The 24,507-nt window shown below is 31.7% G+C and overlaps 2 protein-coding genes across 4 annotated transcripts in view; one reads left to right on the top strand and one right to left on the bottom strand.

Moving 5' to 3' along the window:
- nau (myogenic-determination protein nautilus) overlaps positions 1–24,507 on the bottom strand; it is a 62,985-nt gene that overhangs the window by 15,106 nt on the left and 23,372 nt on the right. The window lies entirely within an intron of this gene.
- On the top strand, positions 16,760–23,460 carry LOC108770204 (glucose dehydrogenase [FAD, quinone]). Of its 2 annotated transcripts, none has more exons than XM_018521666.1 (3): positions 16,760–16,819; positions 21,140–22,982; positions 23,101–23,460. In XM_018521666.1, exons 2-3 carry the CDS (start codon positions 21,153–21,155, stop codon positions 23,248–23,250), a joined length of 1,980 nt encoding a protein of 659 aa, XP_018377168.1. In that variant the 5' UTR covers positions 16,760–16,819; positions 21,140–21,152; the 3' UTR covers positions 23,251–23,460. The 2 variants fall into 2 exon arrangements, with proteins under 2 accessions (XP_018377168.1, XP_018377167.1); XM_018521665.1 differs by lacking the exon at positions 16,760–16,819 and adding an exon at positions 19,524–19,629.

Raw genomic sequence — 24,507 nt, 5'->3', positions numbered from 1 at the left:
TTAGGCTTTAGACATTGGGTGCGTTCCGAGTTATGTATGAAGCGCACGATGATCGTTTTATCCTTCTTTATTATTTGGTGAACAATAAGGAAATGATATATCATACGCTTCATGCGAAACTCAGAACGCATGCTGAGAAACTCACCGAGTCATTTCCATTACCATACAGTCAATCGTGAATAAAATTTATTGTTATAACTTTGCTAGTAGACAGTTCTTCAGTCGTTCTCCTCAACTTATACAGATTAAAATCAAGCGCTCTCAGGCTGGCCAACAATGCGATGTGTTTTAAAAATTATCAAATCGATGTCGAGTCAACATCGATTTTAGTATCATTTCTCACTGGGTATATGAAACTTCTTCAGTAAAACATACAACATTATTAAAAAGAAGATCGAAAGTTTGGCTCTCCATCCTGGCTATTTCTGTATTTTATATATCTCACGGTCGAGTGAGCGTCAGATGTGGATCTATTAAATTTCGGATTTAACCAAAAATTACGAAATCATCGGTATGTGATTAGGCATTCATTCTGATTTATGTCGTATTCCTCTTTAGTTATTCTTGGTTTGACTCTGCCGTATGTACGGTTGCCACGTTTCGACTAGTATTCTTCAGTTCGTCACTCGTGCTGAAGATTGTTACTGCATTAGTAATCTCTCTTACTATAGCAATATTTTAGATTTATTAGGATTCAAAATTCTAATTGTAAGAAGAATGTATACAAAAGGAAAATAGCTTACTTGTAAATTTTTAAGTGTATTTTTTATGTGTGCAAATAAAAAAAGTTAACAGATTTGATCCTCTCACCGGAGATACATTTTTAAAATCGGAGGAAATATACATATGTATACAAAAGTAAGAAAGGCATTAGCTGTACACTATCATTTCTGAAAAAAATCATCAAAGTTTAGAATAATTAACCGTAGATTTTTCTGGAAACGTGGCAACCGTTGTTCGTATATATCACGAAGTAATCGCGAGTAACGTCGTGTCCTCGATATTGTTATTTAAATTGCTGAATATTATTATTTAAATCACTAAACTCTAATAATACTAAAACGTGCACTGGCTATTAGAATGCGTACTGGAAAATGAGAAAAATATTAGTGACTCTTCCATATATTATGCTATTTCAATTTGCTACCATATAATTAATTACAAAAAGGTAAGTGGTTTTTTCATATCCTGTCATGTTCGTTTTGTACAAACTTATGATAAAATAGCAATACACATTCCAGTTAGAGAATATTATTAAAGTTCAGTGGTTTAAATGTAGCTTGTTTAGAAACCGATACTTACTTGCGTATATACTTCGTCAAAATTTTGGCAATGCGCGTGCTTTCATAAGAAATATGTAAAGTCGTACATCTTGAGACCGCCTAAGATGGGTACATTTGCAAGCTAAGAGCGATGAAACAGATACATATCATATGCATGCTGAAATACGAATTCGATCGTTAATTGCAGTGGTACTCTTTGTGATTTGTGTGTGTAGACTAATATTTAATTAATATACAATAAGAGGTTTTTGAGCAAGGTAATGTTTGCTATAATTAAATAGTTTTATTAACCTTCATATAAACAATATTTCAAATGTTTCGACCTTTTTTCCTCTTCAGTGAATGTTACAAAATTTATACAATATTAACGTGTATATATAAATTTTGTAACATTTACTGAAAAGGACCGTTGAAAAAAGGTCAAATCGTTTGAAATATTGTTTATATGAAGGTTAATAAAACAATTTAATTATAGTAAACGTTACCTTTTCCACGATAATCTCCTAAATAATATGATAAAATAATATAACAGAAAAAGTTGCTTACAGAATAATAAAGCCAAATGTGCACACAAAACTATTGCACAATGAAAAAAATGATAGACATAACAACAAAAACATAAAAAATGCGTAAAACTTAAAACTTAAAAAAAAATTACTTTGCAACCCAAAATTCTTAAAATGTGACATTACATAGCCGTCTTTGGCGTGATCTGCCAGTCGACTGGGGAGTCGAGGAGGGGTTCAAATGCGAGTCGCTGCATGATAGCAACACAATCTAATAATGTCGCATTTACGAATATCGCAATGGTTCATAGTGTACTACTGGTTCACTGTTGGACTACCTATAGCATATGTTATCTTGTTAGGCTCAAAAATAAGCTCTTATTGTATATTAATTAAATTTTATTCATGTTAAGCCATTATATACATTTTCTTAATTTTGTAGACTAATATAGTCCTATTTTTTCCTTTTTTTGATTAACGCAATAAAATTTTCAAATTTATTCTTAAGTTCACTTTATGCAACCTGCGCTTTATGTCTAAATAATATATTCAAAATTTTATGTATTATGTGGTATAAAAAATAATAAAAAAATCAAATACATGCATATTTATAAAACATTTAAATATATGCACACATAAAAAATACATTTAAAAATTTACAAGTAAGCTATTTTCCTTTTGTATACATTCTTCTTACATTTTTTATTAGAATTTTGAATCCTAATAAATCTAAAATATTGCTATATTAAATATTCATTATTGAAATCATCATCATCGTATATGTTTTGTCATTTCGATAAATCATAGAGGAGCAGATGGTATTATGACCTCTCATTAACATTTTGAACAGAAATCTTATTATAATAAAAATTTAAATTTACATCTTAATGATTACATTCAAAATATTTTTCAATTGATTCTAAACTCAAAGTTACGAAACATTTATTACTCAAAATATTATTTATAAAAATGTGGCGATTGCATAATGCTCGAGAGAAGAAACAGGAATAATAATGTAGCTTCCGAAAAAAAGATTTTAAAGATTGGTTTCGTTTTAAAAAACAATTTCACGTACAAAATTAACAAAAAAATAAAATATTGTAGAATGTATGCAAATATATATACATGCGTACGCAACTTCTTTTGCATATAGGCTACTCAGTATTAAAAATTTATTGTACAATGTTAGAAACCTTCTAATCAAAATAGCCATAACAAAAGACCGGACGTTTTTCATCAAAATTGTACAAGAAAAGATATATTTTATCTCGCTCTATAGTGGTGCAGAAAGAAAAGATATGGTTTATTTCGATCTGCAGAGCAATACGAGACAGAGAAAGACATATGCAAAGATATCTCGCTCTCGCTGAATGTTATGTAATGGGTGTAAAGGTTAACACAATATACTGTCTTTTCTCCGTGTGACGAGAAATCTTGCTTTATTTGAATGATCTTGTGAAGCGATACACAGCGGCCATATTCTTAAATCTAACCAGAAACCAACAACCCAGCTGCTGTGAATAGATCGGTAATCAATATCTGCTCTGATGATAACTAAACTTACGAATATAACAACTACAGGACTATTAAGCTGGAAACACAATAGACACAGGCAATAGGGAATAACGAGCCGTCCAATCAGAGCTTTGGGGTATAAGTTCGATATTATATCCCAGAGCTCTGATTGGACGGCTCGTTATTCCCTGTTGCTTGTGCCTATTGCCTGTGTCTATTGTGTTACCAGCTTTAGAACGAAATAATGAGAATAGCGTAAAGTGCTCGAATTAATACTGAATTTGATGTCATAGATAGTTATCTCATGGCCAGATTATGATTAGAGAGTTTTTAATACGTGTAACATGAACAAACAGATTAACAATAGACTACAATCGATTCATGGGATAATTATTTTAATATGGAAACCTCGAAGAAGAAGAGGTCATCAGCATGTTTAGAGGGCCAATTAGCAAACTGCCATGCTATTATTTAATTTTGCATAATTCAAACTGTATATGAGTAAAATGTTAAATAATAAACAACACACATGAATATACATATATTCGTATGATAATACGCTCAAGTATAAGAAAAATGAAGAAGTATGTGTAATTATGTAAATGTTAAAATGTTTAATAAAAATGCGTATTAATAAATGCTGGTTACGTATTGGTATATTAACGTCACATAATGTAACGACGAGCAACTAAATAAATAATTCCAACTGAATAAATAATTCTTACTTGGAATTATTTATTTAGTCACACAATGATCAGCATTTATTATTACGGATTTTTACTTTCAAGCATTTTGAAACGTCTTTAAAGTATATTTTAAGAATGTTTCGAAACACAACAATTTAATATTTAATTACAAATTTTTCTTAAACTTGAGTGTATCATCCTGGAAAAAAATAAGTAAACATATAAAATATGTCAATTTTTTATATTATTTAGGTAGCATTGTGGTAAACAACATACACGAATATATACATATATATATATACAAGGTGTTTGGAAAATAATGATAAATCTTTCACATGAAGGCAGAATGAACTAAACTGAAAAGAAAAGTCTTCTACTATTTTGCAATTTTCGCAATAGTTCACAAGATTGCTAAAAATTGTCGAAAATTGATTTTCAATAATTTTTTACTCAAATACTGTCAACTTTACAGAAAAACTGCAAGAGACAAAAAATGTTTATTTTCTTTTCATAGAGCTCTAAGACTTTTTTTTAGAATTTTTTATCAACTTTTTAGTACTACATTTTCTCATGTTTACCAACGGTATTAAAAAATTCTGAAAAAATTTATACAAAAATATATTATTTTTTAGGAATAAATTAGGATATCATGTGCATTTTTTATATCTTTGAAATAAAAGTAAATTGCTTGTATGAATTCCTTCGCGACAGTTAATATGTGTAAGAATTAATATTATTCATCTCCATATTCGTAAAATGTACCAGCTAAAATCAAACTTTATTTACTTTTATTCCGTATCTCACATTTATAATAATTTGTTTAATTTATTGTTTCACATTATGAAAAAAACAATATTAACTACTTTAATTCATATTGTATTTAATAAATTAATAATTAAAAGTTGAAAAAATATAGTTCAAACTAAGGTTCTCTAACTAGAATTCAAAGATATCAAGTTTATTCCTGAAAAGAATATGTTTCTGTCATTTTTTATTAGTTGTACATCGTCTCATACTGACGATCAGCCAAATCCATTTACCAAACTGAGCGTCAAGAAAACATTTTACTTCTAGTTTCTCGGATGGACACAGATCACGTCATAAAAATATCTTTCAAGAAATATTACGTAATAGGAGAACATTCCGTGTCACACATATTGCGCATGAAACCATTTTATCTTGTGGGTCGCCAAAACTAGTATTGAAAAAAACTAGATTAGCATCATGCGTATTATATATGCGTATCATGCGTGAAACGGAATGGCGTAAGATTTTATATAGGGGAAAGTTGCTGAATGCGTACTGGTCACCTAAATCGTATCTCGTCGATATTTCATATTACATATTACGTAATATAAGCAACATTTAATGACAAAAATATGAACTAAATGAAAAATGAGTAATGTAGACAAAAATTCAACAGGCTATACCTTATTTTGTGCGTGCAAACAACATTTTAAAAAATCAGATATAACAAATGTTAATTTTTGATCAATTTATATAGCCGATAGTAATGTAATGATATAATTTTATTCTGAATTGTTATATTTTCACAAAAGAAAGTTTATTGTAGAATATTTTACATTCATTGATATACATATTTACATCCGTTACAAAGATTAAATAAATATTTTTATAAAATCGATTAAGTCTCCTAAATCGTACCACCTCTTATATATGGCTTCATTCGGAATCGCAGCCTTTTAGGTTATGGTGCCTCGGATGCATCATTTTGTCTTTGCTTTGGAACAACATAAAAGATAAAACAATCATGATGCATCCGAGCAATGTTTCCAAACGCCTGTATAAGAATAATTAGAAATAATATTATATTTTGTCAATTTCAAAGACGGTACGATTTGGGATACTTACAGATACGATTTAGGCGACCGGTTGCCTAAATCGGACCTTTTGCAGCATGTTGCAAAAAGACTCCCGGTGAATTAATTTGATATTGATAGAAGATAAAACGTGTAATAATAGGTACTTGAAATATCAAAGTACAATTTCTAATCTTCATTTGCACACAAATCAGTTCTAAATGAGAAATATAATAAAAAATACGTTAAGTGGTACGCATTCAGCAACTTTCCCCTATAGGGTAGACCGGGGAGTAAAGGTCCCCGGGGAAAAAGGTCCACCCCTTGTATCTCGGTAATAAGGCATTCACTAGAAAATTTCGCCACATGGTTCGTCAACTAAGAGTAAGAATTTTTCTTATATCACACAGTTCGTTACTGCCTAATAACCATCAGGAAACTTGCACGGATGTGCCCATGTGTTTGAGAGCCAAAAGTAAGATATTAGCGCCGCAGTTATTTTGGTCTGTAGAGATCATTTTTGCACCTAGATAGATTAAATAAGTGTATTTATTAATCTTATTCTATTGTTTTAACAGTGTGATTATTAGAATTGTTATTTCTATTATAGTTTTTTAATAACAATGTCGCAAAGTTTACATGACTTGTTGGGGTAAAAAGTGCCATGGTTGTTGGGGTAAAAGTGCCATGGTTGCTCTGTATTCGTTAATGTTGATTCTATAACAAGTCAATAATCCTAAGTCGATAATCTTATCAGTGAAGTTGACCAATAGTCACCAGTACGAAATGTTACCGATTACTTTCGATTATCGACTCAATATAGAATTAGCATTAGTGGTGTTCGTTACGCAGAGAGACAGGTAAATTATTCAGAATGCCACTTTCATCTCCGATTTCGATGAAATTAGGTTTATTCGACGCGTCTATATTACTGTAATAATGATGACAAATTATTTTATCGCTTAATTATCTTTTAAACAAATATTTTTTCAAATTCGTTATAATCATTTATTATTGGAAGACTGATTTAATTTTTTATTAAGGTCAAAATGACTTAAAAATCAAGTGTAAGAGGAAAGACTATTCTTATTTGTTTTCGAGCACGATATAGTGCTAGTTTTGTTTCTTCTTTTCAAGATTTGTCTTAGGTTAAGAAAACATTAATAATTTAATTTTCTGTTAAAACTGAAATATTTCTATTATAATTTTGTTAACAAAACCCTCTTAATAATAAAAACACACCTTATAATAAAAAACTCTCTAGTATATACCTATTTTTATCTCTGAAAATAGTTCAAACGAAATATATTAGTATTGGTACTTTTTACCCCATTATTTGGAGCTTCTTGCCCCACATATGGGGTAAGAAATGCCGAATGACTTCCTGTGTAAAATTTACGATATCTTTGTAATGAAGGGTATATATGCATACTTTCTTGCATGTATTTTATAGTCAAAGGACTCTAGTTTCGAAAAATATCAAAATGATCTGTGTGAGTTAAATATTCTTTAATTTATAGCAAAAAATGTCAAAAATGGCCCTTTACTCCCCGGTCTATCCTATGTGACTGGATAGAATCAATCCAGATTTCAGATCAAGTTAAAAGTAAGAATATATATATAGAAAGCAAGAACACTCACAAGAATTCGGTAATAATTTTAATATGTATTTGAACAGAATTCCCAAAAGTTTCGGCCAAAAGTTGACATTTAGTGTGATTATCAGTTTGATAATCTGGCTTTTACTTTATAGTTGTTTATATTGTAAGTTCGATGTGACATCTAACAAATATAATATATTATGATACAGGTATATCGAGCACCCAGACACGGTTCTATGCCATTATTGTAAGAAAAAATTATAAGAAAAAAATCATAAGAAGAAAAGGACATTTATTTCAAAAAATACAATGATAAAGACGGCAATCTTTTTCGTTATTATTGCCATCACAATCGGCTTATTAGAATTGTACCTACCAAACAACAATCTTTATGGCGACGATACGGGAGGATCAAGATTAATGAATGTACTAAAGCTGATTAAAGGAGTCGTGGATTTCTTCATACAAAGCCGACGTTATTTAGCTGAACAAGTATCGGACACAACACCGCAATCTGGAGATACGTTTGATTTTATAGTGATTGGCGCTGGTACAGCCGGCGCGACTATAGCTGCGAGATTGAGCGAGATTCCTCAGATTAAAGTGCTACTGATCGAAGATGGAACATATGAAAGCTTATACATGGATATCCCGTTAATTTCTGCTATCCTGCAAAAGACCAAGATAAATCGAAGCTATCGAACAAAGCCATCCAATAAGTATTGTCTAGGCACGGAAGGCAATAACTGCGTTTGTCCAACAGCAAAAGTTATTGGCGGAAGTAGCGTACTAAATTATATGATTGCTACTAGAGGAAACGCGAAGGATTACGATCGCTGGGCCGAGATGGGAAACGAGGGCTGGGCATATAAGGACGTCCTCAAGTATTTTAAAAAATTAGAAACAATGGATATCCCGGAACTGAAGTCGGATATTGCCTATCATGGTACCAATGGACCAGTACATATCTCCCAACCAGAATTTCGCACGGACGTGGCAAAAGCATTTATACAAGCTAGCAAGGAAATGGGTTATCCAATAGTAGATTACAATGGAAAGGAGGAAATAGGATTCTCATATGTGCAGGCTACAATCATGAACGGCACCCGCATGAGCAGCAACAAAGCGTATCTAAATCCTGCGCGCGATCGCAACAATCTTCATGTAACTCTTGAGAGTACGGCGACAAAACTATTAATCGATTCTAGTACAAAACGGGCAATCGGCGTAGAGTTTGTTAAGCATAATCGAACTACACGTGTGTTTGCGAACAAAGAAGTGATCGTATGTGCAGGTGCGATTGGATCACCTCAATTATTGATGTTGTCCGGCATTGGACCGATGAAACATCTTATCGAATTAGGTATAAACGTCGTCCAAGAGGCACCAGTCGGTGAGAACTTTATGGATCATATAGCCTTCTACGGATTAACGTGGACAATAAATACATCGACAAGTTTACTACCAAGCGAACAGTTCAATCCTTTTAATCCATATATAACCGATTTTATTCAAAAGCGAACAGGACCGTTCACGATCCCGGGTGGAATAGAAGCCATCGGTTTCATTAATACAAAAAACCTGGAAAAACGTAACGGTTTACCAGATATCGAACTACTGTTTGCCACTGCTACATTTAAAGAAGATTATATTTGCAAAGACATATTACATTTTAAAAAATCTATACGTCAGGAATGGAGTAAATATGTTGGTACATATGGTTGGTCCCTTGCACCAATATTGATGAAACCAAAAAGTCGTGGTCGAATAACGTTATTGGCTAATGACGTTAATGTTAAACCGGAGATAACGTTGAATTATTTCAACGATCGAAATGATATGAAGACAATGATTGCTGGTCTTAGAACTGCATTAAATTTTGGTCAAACGAAGGCGATGCAGGCATTGAATTCTCAGTTGTTAAACATTACTTATAATGAATGCGATGATTATGAGTATGATTCCAATGCTTATTGGGAATGCGCGTTAAGGATCATGACTTCCACGACGTTTCACTATTCTGGAACTTGCAAAATGGGAGCAAAGAGAGACCCTACTGCTGTCGTTGATCCTAAATTAAAGGTATTTCCTGGAAAAACGCACTGTACTATTTACTATAAATTTTATAAGTAGTGTGCCATATAAGTGTTTATTTTTAATTTATTAGTTTATATACAATAATTATGTATAATGTATTGCAGGTGATCGGTATTCAAGGATTACGAGTGGCAGATGCGTCTATCATGCCCGAAATTGTATCGGGGCACTCAAACATACCTGTTTATATGATTGCTGAAAAAGCTGCGGATATAATCAAGGAAGAATGGGGTTACTTGGAGAAATCACGATAGAAATCAATTTTCGTAATTCGATTATTTTATTACAATTTTAATGTATTGTATATATTATACATATAAAATATATTACATATATTGTATTTTAATATCATTTTACGATTATAATAATAATACAAACGTGTAAATATCATATATCATTTTTGATACAGTTTTCGAAAAGACTTAAGTGAAAGAAATAATTCAAGTATCAGTCAAATTCATAAATCCATGAACAATAAAGAATATGTAAGAAAATAGAAAGAGTTTTAATATTCTGACGTTACTATTGTATAATTTTAAATTTTAAATTACATTATATACGTAGAGTAGTTAAAAAATAATAATAATAAGAACTCTCAATAAACAATATTAATATAAAACTCAGGTAAATAAGTTCTAGAACACAGTTATTATCTGTGTGTGATTATACAAAATTTGTTTCTTCTTTAATTCATATAAGTCAAGAACAAAAAATCAATGTTTCGGTTGTTGTTTACAACCATCTTCAGGACAAAATACTCTTAAAATCCGCAATCAATATAAAAATATGTATCTAATAAAACCGAAGAATGCGAGTACAACTTTTCAAAACCTCCTTATTTTTATCCTGAAGATTTAATAATATTTTATCCTGAAGTATTTTATCGTGAAGATGGTTGCAAATAACTACCGAGACGTTGATTTTTTCTTCTTGACTTTGTATGAATTAAAGAAGAAAAGAATTTTGTATAATACACACAAATAGCAACTGTGTTCTAGCTCTTATTTGCCTGAGTTTTATATTAATATTAGTTAAAAAATATTTTAATCAGATGAAAAATAATATGTTGTGTCTGATTTGCAAAAAAATTTTTTTAGAACAAATTAAACATTTTACTTATTGGTCAAAAATCATTGACAAAAAAATTCTTGAAGTCTAATCACACTTCAACGCCGTTCCATTTCTGCAATTCAATTAATTCAATTGTATTATGTTTTCTTCTTTCTCTATATATAATATCTTGCATATCTGTCGCGGTAAGTAGAATGTTAGTTAATTTGATGATGTACCACGAAGTTAATTAATATACGTATATGTAACTATTAATATAAATTTGTGTATAATATATTATGCACTGTAGACTATAAAGGTCAGCAAATAACAAAGGTTACATTAAAAAAAAATATGCAAAACACGCGTGAACGTTCTCTGAGCACTCATAGCAGCGACTGTTTAGTCTGCTGTAACATCTCGTCGCGAACACATCTATCATAGAAGTTACGCTACAATTTTAAAAAATCGTACACACACACACACGTAAATAAATATTTTTATATATATATATTCTTAAAATTTTTTGTTTTACAATCATATACGATTATCTGAGACATTTGATTCCGATTTAGTCAGTGTAGTTGTTACTTAATAAAGTCTAATAGACTTTTTTGTGTCTTTGTTATCGTATATTGTTAATATTTTTAAAAAATAAACGGATGGGGATAGTAGGCTAACTACAGCATGGGGCTATATGACTCATTTAGTGACGACTCTTATAGTACTACTCAATATTTCATTTCATTAAAGAAATTTACCTCAATGGTAAATGTTATAAGTTTTGTTCCTTCAATTCCAATCTCGATAAAACTAGGCGCATTCGATGTATTTTTGCACGAAACGAACTTTGTTCTGCCCTGCGAAGCGAATATTTGCGTTTAAAATATATTTTTTTTATAAAAGTTTTATTAATATACAGTCAAAGATGTTTAAAATACATTAATATTCATTTTAATAATCTTAGTCAAATTACCCCATATCATTAATCACTTTATGTCCCGGTCCCAGGCTAGTTGACTCAGATGTAATGTATTAGAAAAACGCATTTTTTTCATATTAGCTATCAGTTTCTCCTTATTATTAAAATATTATTACATAGTCAAATGTATGTATGTAGTAACTGGTGTAAAATTCATTTTTTTCGATAAGTCTCTTAATCTTAAAAACAATATAAATCAATGTCTTAAATGATTTAGCTGGCTTTTAATTGCTTCTACGATTCTGTGTGAATTTATATACTACGTATGTAGGCCTTTGACATTTCGCTGAAATGACTTTTCGGTCTCGAAACGCTAACTCTACTAAATTATGGGCAAGCGCCTTAAGCCTTTAGACCACCGGAAAGCAAGAGATCCGGATTCAACTCGCGGCCGAGGTAATATTTTTCGCAATTAGAATTAATTATTTAGAGATTTTAATATGTCATTCAGCATTATTAAAATCGTTCAAAGATGCGAAAAAGTATCAAATCGTTAAATTACTAGTCAATTTAATTCGTGATATTACTGCAGTAGTTTAGTAAAGTTGGTGTTTCAAGACCGAAAAATCATTTTGACGCAGGTTTCAAAGGACTACATACATATATAAATTCATATAGAATCATACAAGCATTTAAAATCCATTTAGACCGTTTAAGGCATTAATTTTTATAATTTGTGTTATCACATATACGGTCCTATAATATATTATATTGTTCGTCTTAATTTTGTCTGTAAAAATTTAATACTTAAAAATGAGACTACTAGCCGCAGTTTCCCCTATTGATTTATACTTGCAGTATTGCGATGTAAGAATTACCTATAAAATGCTAAATGGTTTTAGAGACTTTAAATAAAGGAGACATCAACACATCAAATGGAGTAACAAATTTAGTTGTTAAAATTTTATTGCGCACCTCTTATCGTGCTGACTTTCAATAGCTTAGATCAATTATGTTTTTGTCATTTCAATAAGAGAGAGTCCTTGTAACATATACCAGTTAATCTTGTGGATTATAAATATTGGAAAAAAATAGATGTGCATGCGAATCATGCGTGAAACGGAACGCGTAAAATTTTATATATATGTGACTGGAGATAGTACTAATCCCCCCAGATTTCGGATCAAGTTAAAAGTAAGAATATATATAGGAAGCACGAACGCTCACTAGAATTTGGTGATAATTTAAATATACATTTGAACAGAATTTCCAAAAGTTTCGGCCAAAAGTTGGCACTTAGTGTGATTATCAGTTTGATAATCTGGCTTTTACTTTATAGTTGTTTATATTGTAAGTTCGATGTGACATCTAACAAATATAATATATTATGATACAGGTATATCGAGCACCCAGACACCATTCTCTGCCATTATTGTAAGAAAAAATTATAAGAAGAAACTATAAGAAGAAAAGGATATTTATTTCAAAAAATACAATGATAAAGACGGCAATCTTTTTCGTTATTATTGCCATCACAAACGGCTTATTAGAATTGTATCTACCAAACAACAATCTTTATGGCGACGATACGGGAGGATCAAGATTAATGAATATACTAAAGCTGATTAAAGGAATCAAGGATTTCTTCATACAGAGCCGACGTTATTTAGCTGAACAAGTACCGGACACAACACCGCAATCTAGAGATACGTTTGATTTTATAGTGATTGGCGCTGGTACAGCCGGCGCGACTATAGCTGCGAGATTGAGCGAGATTCCTCAGATTAAAGTGCTACTGATCGAAGATGGAACATATGAAAGCTTATACATGGATGTCCCGTTAATTTCTGCTATCCTGCAAAAGACCAAGATAAGTCGAAGCTATCGAACGAAGCCATCCAATAACTACTGTCTAGGCATGGAAGGCAATAACTGCGTTTGTCCAACAGCAAAAGTTATTGGCGGAAGTAGCGTACTAAATTATATGATTGCTACTAGAGGAAACGCGAAGGATTACGATCGCTGGGCCGAGATGGGAAACGAGGGCTGGGCATATAAGGACGTCCTCAAGTATTTTAAAAAATTAGAAACAATGGATATCCCGGAACTGAAGTCGGATATTGCCTATCATGGTACCAATGGACCAGTACATATCTCCCAACCAGAATTTCGCACGGACGTGGCAAAAGCATTTATACAAGCTAGCAAGGAAATGGGTTATCCAATAGTAGATTACAATGGAAAGGAGGAAATAGGATTCTCATATGTGCAGGCTACAATCATGAACGGCACCCGCATGAGCAGCAACAAAGCGTATCTAAATCCTGCGCGCGATCGCAACAATCTTCATGTAACTCTTGAGAGTACGGCGACAAAACTATTAATCGATTCTAGTACAAAACGGGCAATCGGCGTAGAGTTTGTTAAGCATAATCGAACTACACGTGTGTTTGCGAACAAAGAAGTGATCGTATGTGCAGGTGCGATTGGATCACCTCAATTATTGATGTTGTCCGGCATTGGACCGATGAAACATCTTATCGAATTAGGTATAAACGTTGTCCAAGATGCACCAGTCGGTGAGAACTTTATGGATCATATAATCTTCCATGGATTAACGTGGACAATAAATACATCGACAAGTTTACTACTAAGCGAACAGTTCAATCCTTTTAATCAATATATAACCGATTTTATACAAAAGCGAACAGGACCGTTGACGATCCCGAGTGGAATAGAAGCCATCGGTTTCATTAATGCAAAAAACCTGGAAAAACGTAACGGTTTACCAGATATCGAATTAGCGTTTGCCACTGCTACATTTAAAGAAGATTATATTTGCAAAGACATATTACATTTTAAAAAATCTATACGTCAGGAATGGAGTAAATATGTTGGTACATATGGTTGGTCCCTTGCACCAATATTGATGAAACCAAAAAGTCGTGGTCGAATAACGTTATTGGCTAATGACGTTAATGTTAAACCGGAGATAACGTTGAATTATTTCAACGATCGAAATGATATGAAGACAATGATTGCTGGTCTTAGAACTGCATTAAATTTTGGTCAAACGAAGGCGATGCAGGCATTGAATTCTCAGTTGTTAAACATTACTTATAATGAATGTGAAGACTATGAGTATGATTCCAATGCTTATTGGGAATGTGCGTTAAGGATCATGACTTCCACGTCGTTTCACTATTCTGGAACTTGCAAAATGGGAGCAAAGAGAGACCCTACCGCTGTCGTTGATCCTAAATTAAAGGTATTTCCTGGAAAAACGCACTGTACTATTTACTATAAATTTTATAAGTAGTGTGCCATATAAGTGTTTATTTTTAATTTATTAGTTTATATACAATAATTATGTATAATGTATTGCAGGTGATCGGTATTCAAGGATTACGAGTGGCAGATGCGTCTATCATGCCCGAAATTGTATCGGGGCACTCAAACATACCTGTTTATATGATTGCTGAAAAAGCTGCGGATATAATCAAGGAAGAATGGGGTTACTTGGAGAAATCACGATAGAAATCAATTTTCGTAATTACATTATTTTATTACATTTTGAATATCATTTTACGATTATGAAAATAATACGAACGTGTAAATACGATTTATCGTTTATGATATAGTTTTCGAAAAGAGTGAGTTAAGTGAAAGAAATAATGTGTCAGTCAAATTCATAAATCCGTAAACAATAAAGAATATGTAAGAAAATAGAAAAAGTCTTAATATTCTGACGTTACTATTGTAAAATTAAAAATTTTAAATTACATTATATACGTAGAGTATAGTTAAAAAATATTTTTAAATAGATGAAATAAAAGTATGTTGTGCGTGATTTGCAAAAAATATCTTTAAAACAAATTAAACATTTTATTTATTGGACAAAATTCATTGACAAAAAAATTCTTGAAATCTATCCATACTTCAACGCCGTTCCATTTCTGCAATTCAATTAATTCAATTGTATTACGTTTTCTTCTTTCTTTATATATAATGTCTTGCATATCTGTCGCGGTAAGTAGATTAAATGTTAATTAATTTGACGACATACCATGGGGTTAGTTAATATACGTATGTGTAACTATTAAAATACACTTTTGTACAATATAAAATATAAATAATAGAGAGCATTCAGCCACGGCACTAGATATTTTAAGCGGAAGTCATATATTTGAAATTATATTATAATAAAGTAACGTTTCGGTCAAGATTTGACCATCATTAGTACATAAAAACATAGAAATGTTACATAAATTAACAAATATTGACAATAAACGTTAGTCAAGAATTAATGGTGAAAGAATTTTATATTTACTTTTGAAACGAGTTAACAAAGTTGTAAGTCCAGAATTGAAGATGACAAATTTTGCAATCGCTTATGAAACAGATTTCTATTGTGTTACGAATTCTTTATTATTAGAAGCTATGTGAAAGTTCGTGTAAAAAGTACTCGTGTGAGAAGTCTCACATAGCTTCTAGTAATAAGGAATTCCTAACGCAATAGAAATCTGTTTCACAAGCAATTTCACAAGCATTGCAAAATTTATCATCATCAACTCTGGACTTACAATTCTATTAACTCGTTTTATAAGTGAATGTAAAATTGTTTTACCATCAATTCTTGACTACCGTTTATTGTCAATATTCTTTAATTTATGTAACATCTTTATATTTTAATGTACTGATGATGATCAAATCTTGATCGAAACGTCTATTTTATCTATAATTTTAAATATATATATAAGTTTCGCTGAAAACATCTAGTGCTGTGGCTGTATGCTCCCTATTATTTAGATTTTATATTTTTATGCTCCCTATTCTTTATATTTTGTATTTTTAAGCCACTTCTAAAAGTTTAAAAAAATTTTGTACGATATTATTTAATGAGAGTATAATAATAAGAGTATTTAAAAAATTCATTGATCATCGTAATAGAAAAACTTCTAGTGACTGGAATAATCGACATTTACTAACTAAAAAAGTAATATAGGGGAGACCAGGATGAGGACTCCTATCATGGAACAAAATCGGAATGGATTATTCAATTCAATCAGAATTATTCAATTATTCCCTATATTTCTATTGTGTTTTCTGAGGAAAACGGAATAATTCCGATCGGAATTCATACCGACTTTATTCTATAATAAATGCTGTAGATTATAAAGATAATAAAATAATCGTGGCTCGTTAAAAACAAAATATTCAAAACACGCATGAACGTGTCTGAGCACTCATAGCAGCGATTGCCGCTTAGTCTGCTGTAATATCTCGTCGCGAATACATCTATCATAAAAGTTACGCTACAATTTAAAAAAATCGTGCACGTAAGTAAATACTTTTATTCTTAAAATTTTTGTTTTACAATCATATACGATTGTCTGAGACATTTGATTCCGATTTAGTCAGTGTAGTTCTTACTTAATAAAGTCTAACATACTTTTGTTTGTGTGTCTTTATTATCGTATAATGTTAATATTTGTAAAAAATGAACAGATTGGGATAGTAGGGGCTAACTACAGCATGAGGCTATATGACTCTTATAGTACTACTCAGTATTTCATTCCATTAAAGAAATTTACCTCAGCAGTTTAGTTAATAATAATTAAGAAAACTAAACGCATTTGATGTGTTTTTGCACGAAACAAACAAATTTGTTCTGCTCTGCAAAGCGAATATTTGTGTTTAAAATATATTTTTATAAAAGTTTTATTAACATGTATAGTCAAAGATGTAGCTTCAAATACATTAATCTTCATTTTAATAATTTTAGTCAAATTACCTCGCACCATTAGTCACCTTACCCCCGTTCCGAAGCTAGTTGACTCAGAATACATTTAAAAAATGCATTTTTTTCATATTAGTTATTAGTTTCCCTTTATTACTAAAATATGTATTATTAGATAGTTAAATGTATGTAGTAACTGTTATAGAATTCATTTTTTCGATAAGTCTCTTAATTTCATCTGTAAAAATTCGAAATTGAAAAATGAGTCTACTAACTCAATCGCCCCTACTGATTTATACTTGAAATATTGCGATGTAAGCATCACCTATAAAATACTGAATGATTTTAATAAAAAATAGAAAAATTTATATATTACGTTTATGCATAAATACGATCTTTATCGATTTTGCATTTGTGTTATTGTATCTATTTCAACAATCTGTTAAGTACATTAAAAATGTATAAAAAATATACAAGATAAAAAATAACAGTAATCAATTTTTGTTCAATGAATTTTTTCAGTATCAGTTATTTTTATCAAAGAATTGGAAAGAATAAGAAAACAGGAGTCAGGCGCAAAAGACGTTGCGCAAATAATACACCTATGAAGCCATATTTTTCTATTAGTGAAACTTCTTTATTCACTAAACGCGCTTACATATTTCAGCTCACTTTTGAGTCTTCCTCAGAGATAACATAAACTATCATATATAAACTGTGAATAAAAGTTATCCTGTCATGGAGCTCCCCTATATCGAGAATTTAAATGTCGGAATTAAAATCAAAAAGAGTAAAAGAAAAAGGAAAACGAAAAAAAAAGAAATTAGGAAATATCGAAAAATAGAATATGGAGAATTAATTTATCGAAAAACTTTAAGATTATAATTAATTATCCAGCAAATATAAGGACGCTCACCATGCTCATAGAGCACCATATTGCAAATATTACTATAAAAATAATTCAAGGACCAGCTCCTGATAATGTTGGCCAGTCAGTATCAGACACAGTAAGTCACTTTTTGTTTTTAAACTAATAATTTTCCAAGATAACAAATTGTTATCTAGTAATTTTCCGAGATAAGGAATTGTTATCTCGGAAAATTACTAGATAACAATTTGTTATCTTGGAAAATTACTAGCTTAAAAACAAAAAGTGACTTACTGTGTCTGATACTGACTGGCCAACATTATCAGGAGCTGGTCCTTGAATTATTTTTATAGTAATATTTGCAATATGGTGCTCTATGAGCATGGTGAGCGTCCTTATATTTGCTGGATAATTCAAGTCGACAAAGCGGCTAGCCTATACTCGCGGAGCAAATGAACATGATTAGTTGTTACTTATATATCCAACCAATCACATTCAATCGGTCGGCGAGAATGCTAGCAGCTTTATCCGGCTTGAACCTAATAAACAAAGGTCGAACCTTGGATAATGCTAAGGTCGGCCACACACGTGCAAGTAAACTTGTAAAATCAGTGATGGATTAACGCATAGCAAGGCAAACAAGGCACTTGCCTAGGGCGGCAAATTTTTGAAGACAGAAAATTTTCACATAGTCAAGATAAATTTTTAATTTATTAATCTAATGTTTTTGTATGAGTTACATCGAGCATATTTTTTATCAGAAACGATATTTTAAATATACAGTTAAAAGTGTATTATATATTTATATTACTTACAATTAAAGATTATTGAATGTTTTTACCAGCTAATGTGAAGGTATAAATCATTTTTTTTATCCATTTTCCCTTTTATCAAATTTATAAATTAATGGAGCCATCTGGGGCGGCTAAATGTTTAATCCGTCACTGTATCAAATATGCATACGCAGTCACCTGTTTAGTACAAATTTATTGAAGCATATGTGTGACAAAACTGCACAGTTATTGCAAATTAGCACATATGTTCTAGCAAACTCATAATGATTGATAAGTTATTTGAACATGTGTGGCTGACGATGTTGATAACACTTTCAAGTTTCATAACTCGGAAAGTATTTAACGAAAAATAATATTATATTATGTATCCATGTGTTTTGTATAGAAATTAAAAATCTCAAAATTTAGTTTGCCATATACTTTAGAGTATCCGAGAGTCAACGCAACAATGATGGATAAAGCAGTAAATAATACATAATACTCGATTAATAATTTGGAAGATTAAAAAATAAAATATTAGATATTACATAAAGAATTTAAAAGACCATGAGATTTTATAATAGAATATTTTTTCGTGTTTCTATCTGTGTTGTACATATGATAATAAGAGTTATCTGTTACAGCTATTAGATAAAGAAAGGAATTGGTCTACAAAAAATTCACAAAAAGAATCTTAAAATCTCCATACATTTTAAGCCTCTATAACAGCAGAGCATACATTAACAACCACATACATATATAGGAAAGATATGGACTTAAAAGTACAAGTATACATATTGAGCGTCTAGGCATATTTTCTATTATAAATAAAGATTCTTAATATTGTTTATATTTTCTATTATTGCATTTTATTTCAAATATTTAAAAGCTAATTATTATTCAAACATGTTAAACAAGATTTAGAATCTTTTTCACGTTCTTACAAGAAAGGCAATCCTGAAAATTCTGAAACATTATATGCAAGTAGAGTATTTGCTGTAAAACATTTTAGAAAGTTTACGCGTAATATAATATAATAATAAGGGATGTGACGTGAAAGTTTTTAGTTCGAATTGTTTGAATTTAAATTGATGTTTTTCAAGTAATCGGTAATTCAAAGTAATTCAAGGATTACGAGTTGCAAATGCATCTATTATGTCTAAAATTATATCGGCGCATTTAATTATACCAAAAAAATCGCAGCTAATATTGCAAAATGTATTCAAATGTATACGTACACATAACTTTTTCCGTATATAGACTGCTATCACAAATCTATAGTAACATGAACATAAATTAGCAATAAAGCTACAACCGGCTTATCGAATAACCATTTCGATATAACAACTTCAAAAAAAAAATCGCACTGTCAACATGTTTACGGTACTAAAAAGTAACATATTGTTTACATAACTCAAAATTTGTACAGTTAAATAAAATGTTAAAGAACAACTCAAGCATGTATATGATAATACGTTCAAGTTTAAATAGAATGGAGAAGTATAATTAAATGATAAAATGTACATTGAAAATATGTTTCGAAATGCTTGAAGGTAAAAATGAGTTGCAATATCGGCTTTTGTGTATTAGGATATTAGCATCATTATGTAACGGCGAATTACTAAATAAATGAATAATTCCATAAATAATCAATTCGTAATCTAATAATGATCGAAGATATTAAGAAAGCATTATATCTACAAAGACCATACTTATACTACCTTCTCTATTAAACTCTAAATTCGAATAGGAGATACGTACTTTTAGGGGAAACAAAATATTCATTTAAAAAAACTGATTTCTTAAAGAAGACTCAACTTTAATTAACCCTTACCCTACTAGGTACAATTTAGTGCCTCATCCATACTAACGGGGGCACTAGAGAGAGAATCCGTCCATTTTTTTTTACCTATTCAGAATGATTAAAAAAAATTTCTAAAAATTCACCAACATACTTTCAACTTTCTACAATAAATATTGGCACTTCATTTGGGAAAATAATAAAATGTAGTATAATTTATAATTACCGAAAGACGCGAAGAAACTTGCACGAACAGGAATCGCTCGGTAACTAATAACTCCCCTTAGTAGAGTAAAGATTAATAATGTCAGTTCCAACTATCGGAAGTAATAAGTACTAGTAGAAGGAAGAACTAGTAAACATCTATTATTCAAATCATTTGGTTATCGATAACTACACCTGTTGATATGTTTGAATAAACAAAGTTCTACTGTATACATAACGATTAGTCATACACTATTCGCTCTTTTTACTTAGATACGCTTCAACAATGCTCACGTACCAACTGCTACATTTGAATATACCAAGCAAGGTAACGAGTCTTCTTCGTGGTCTTATTTTGAGTGCCGTAATCAGCTTACTACAGTCTCATGAACAACCACCGTCAAATTGGTATCACAGACATTACGGTAACAATATAAACGAATCAAAATTGATCAATATCATTAATCTGGTGAGTAATAAAACATTGAATTCCTTCGAGCAAAGTCAACGTTTTCAAAGTCAAGAAGTATCGGATATGACACCACGACACAATGAGGAATTCGATTTCATAGTAATTGGTGCCGGCACGGCCGGCGCTACAATAGCTGCAAGGCTAAGCGAAATTTCTGAATACAGAGTATTGCTGATTGAAGCTGGACCTCACGAAGAATTTTACATGGACATTCCTGCATTAGCACCGATGCTATCTTCGGACAGTAACATCAATTGGAAGTACAAAACTAAGCCTTCCAACAAATACTGTCTTGGTATGAAAGGTAACAGTTGTATTTACCCAGCGGGAAAAGTAATCGGTGGCAGTAGCGTGCTAAATTACATGGCAGCTACTAGAGGCAATGCTGAAGATTATGATGGTTGGGCCGAGATGGGAAACGAGGGCTGGGCATACGAGGATATTCTCAAGTATTTTATAAAGATGGAAGCAATGGATATTTCGGAGCTAAAGTCGGATACTTACTATCATGGTACTAATGGACCAGTACATATCAATTATGCATCACCTTATACCCCGTTGGCAGAGGCTTTTCTAGAAGCTGGCAAGGAACTAGGATATTCACTAGTAGATTACAACGGAAAAAATCAAATAGGATTCTCATATCTGCAGTTCACAATCATGAACGGTACTCGCATGAGTAGCAATAGGGCGTACTTGCATCCAATACACGATCGCAAGAATCTTTATGTAACTCTTGAGAGTACGGCGACAAAACTATTGATCGATTCTAGAACAAAACGAGCAATCGGCGTAGAGTTTGTTAAGCATAATCAAACTACACGTGTGTTTGCGAGTAAAGAGGTTATTCTGTGCGCAGGTGCGATCAAGTCGCCTCAATTGTTGATGTTGTCAGGTATTGGACCAGCAAATCATCTTTGCGAACTCGGCATAAACGTCATTCAAAACGCACCAGTCGGTAAAAATCTCATGGACCATGCAACTTTCTATGGATTAACATGGACATCAAATGCATCAATGAATTCACAATTTTCCGAATTATTCAATTTGATTAATCCACATGTAACGGATTGTCTTACAAAGACGGATTGTCTTATACCGTTAACAAGTAGAGCCGAAGCCCTTGGTTTTATCAACACAAAACAATCAAAAAAACGTAACGGTCTACCGGACATCGAATTAATATTTGCTAGTGGTCCACTGATAGAAGATTTTATTCTTTCAAGATTATTAGATTATAAAGACCCATTACGTCAAGAAAGAAAATATTGTGACGGGCATGATTGGTTCCTTGCGCCAATATTATTAAAACCAAAAAGCCGTGGCCAGCTAACGTTATTAGCTAATGACATTAATGTTAAGCCAAATATTGTACCAAATTATTTCAGTAATCCTGATGATGTCAAAACTATGATCGCGGGTATTAGAACTGCATTAAGTATTGGTCGTACAAGTGCGATGCAGACATTTGATTCTAAGTTGTCAAATTATACTTATACTGAATGCAATGACTACGAATATGACTCTGATGCTTATTGGGAATGCGCGTTAAGGATCACGACTTCCACGATTTTTCATTATTCTGGAACTTGCAAAATGGGAGCAAGAGGAGATCCTACTGCTGTCGTCGATCCTAAATTAAAGGTATTTGTTATGAAACACACTAGAGTATTTACGCGTAATATTATATATAATAATTTATATATAATAATAAGAATTGTGACGTGAAAGTATTTGTGAGTTTATATGCAATGTTTTGCAGGTGATTGGTATTCGAGGATTACGAGTGGCAGATGCATCCATTATGCCTGACATTGTATCGGCGCATCCAAATGTACCTATTTATATGATCGCTGAAAAAGCTGCGGATATGATCAAAGAAAAATGGAAAAATTTGGGGAAATCATGCTAAAGATATATTTTGCAAAGTCATTGCATTTTACAGCTTCTATTGTCATGTTATTTAAGCTCAGTCCCACCAATGTAAAATTAATTTTAATCTCGGTTCAATTAAGAATTAGAAAAAGATAAACAGTATGTTAAACTGAAATTAAAGGCTGATATTCATAGTGGATTCTTATATTTAAGACTGTCTTAAATGTAGTTTTAAAATGTCATAAGCCAATCATAAAACAGTATCATCTTAAGATATTATTTAAGATAGTCTTAAAATAAGAACGGACTATGAATATCGGCCAAAGTTCATCTTACATTGGTGGAATCGGATTTTAATTTGTGACGATATTATAAACGACACTCGGTACAATATACATATATGTTTGATATCATAGTAACAAATTTATGTTATAATTTATTATTTCAATATAGATTGCACTTTTATCACAAACACCACACATATACGAGCGTTCTGCGGAGCAAATAACTTGATCGAGGGAGAATCTCTTCGCAAGCTCTTACAGAGCAAGCATGTACACAGTGCACGTGATGCGAGTTGGCATGGCTGAAGCATTCACACGCCCGAAGTAACCATATCATGACAACTTGTCGACAGTGATACAACTCTGCTACTGCTCGGATGGGCAAAAAGAAACCAAATAGTAAAATGAGAAATTGCCTTATGCGATTATAAATTCGATTTTGAGTTCTAAAAGAAAATAATTATTTGTTTCATTGACTACTTTTTTTTATATATAACTATAAAAAGTGTTTTTTTTTTCTAATTTTGTCAATGCAAAAGGCGAAATTAACGAAACAAAACCAAATTTGGATAAATGTGTCTTTTTTTTATATAGTGTCTTTTGCACTAAAGCAAAATATTTCAACGAATACGGAATCAATAGAGGTTAATTAGCTACATTATTGTATACACGTGCAGACTTGAAAGTTAAGATTTAATTAAACCAGTCGATTGTACACGATAACGATTTTTAACAAACTGTTCAACGCGTGCATGCGTGCATGTCGACTCGCACGTTCATACACACGCGGGACACGCACGTACACGCGCACGTCGTAGCGCTCATCTATTTTCAGAATGTAGGCCAATTAATCCCGCCGCATTTTCGGCACGGAGGAAAAACGAAAACATTACAAGTGTCTCACGGAAATAGCTGCGGGGATAAATGTCCAAGTACCGGTCGGCTCTCCGCTCTTCGGTCTCTTGCGCTCTTCCTACTCGTGCTCTCTCTCTCTCTCTCTCTCTCTCTCG

Source organism: Trachymyrmex cornetzi, unplaced genomic scaffold, assembly GCF_001594075.2.
Source record: "Trachymyrmex cornetzi isolate Tcor2-1 unplaced genomic scaffold, Tcor1.1 scaffold99, whole genome shotgun sequence".
Lineage (NCBI taxonomy): Eukaryota > Metazoa > Arthropoda > Insecta > Hymenoptera > Formicidae > Trachymyrmex > Trachymyrmex cornetzi.
The sequence above is the reverse complement of the archived record's forward strand: the minus strand, read 5'-3'. Positions and strand labels throughout refer to the sequence as shown.

Bases quoted from the DNA above. Each gene is read 5' to 3' on its own strand.
- LOC108770204 (XM_018521666.1), top strand. From the start codon at position 21,153: ATGCTCACGTACCAACTGCTACATTTGAATATACCAAGCAAGGTAACG. The intron at 22,983-23,100 runs GTATTTGTTATG...AATGTTTTGCAG, and splicing joins TCGTCGATCCTAAATTAAAG to GTGATTGGTATTCGAGGATT.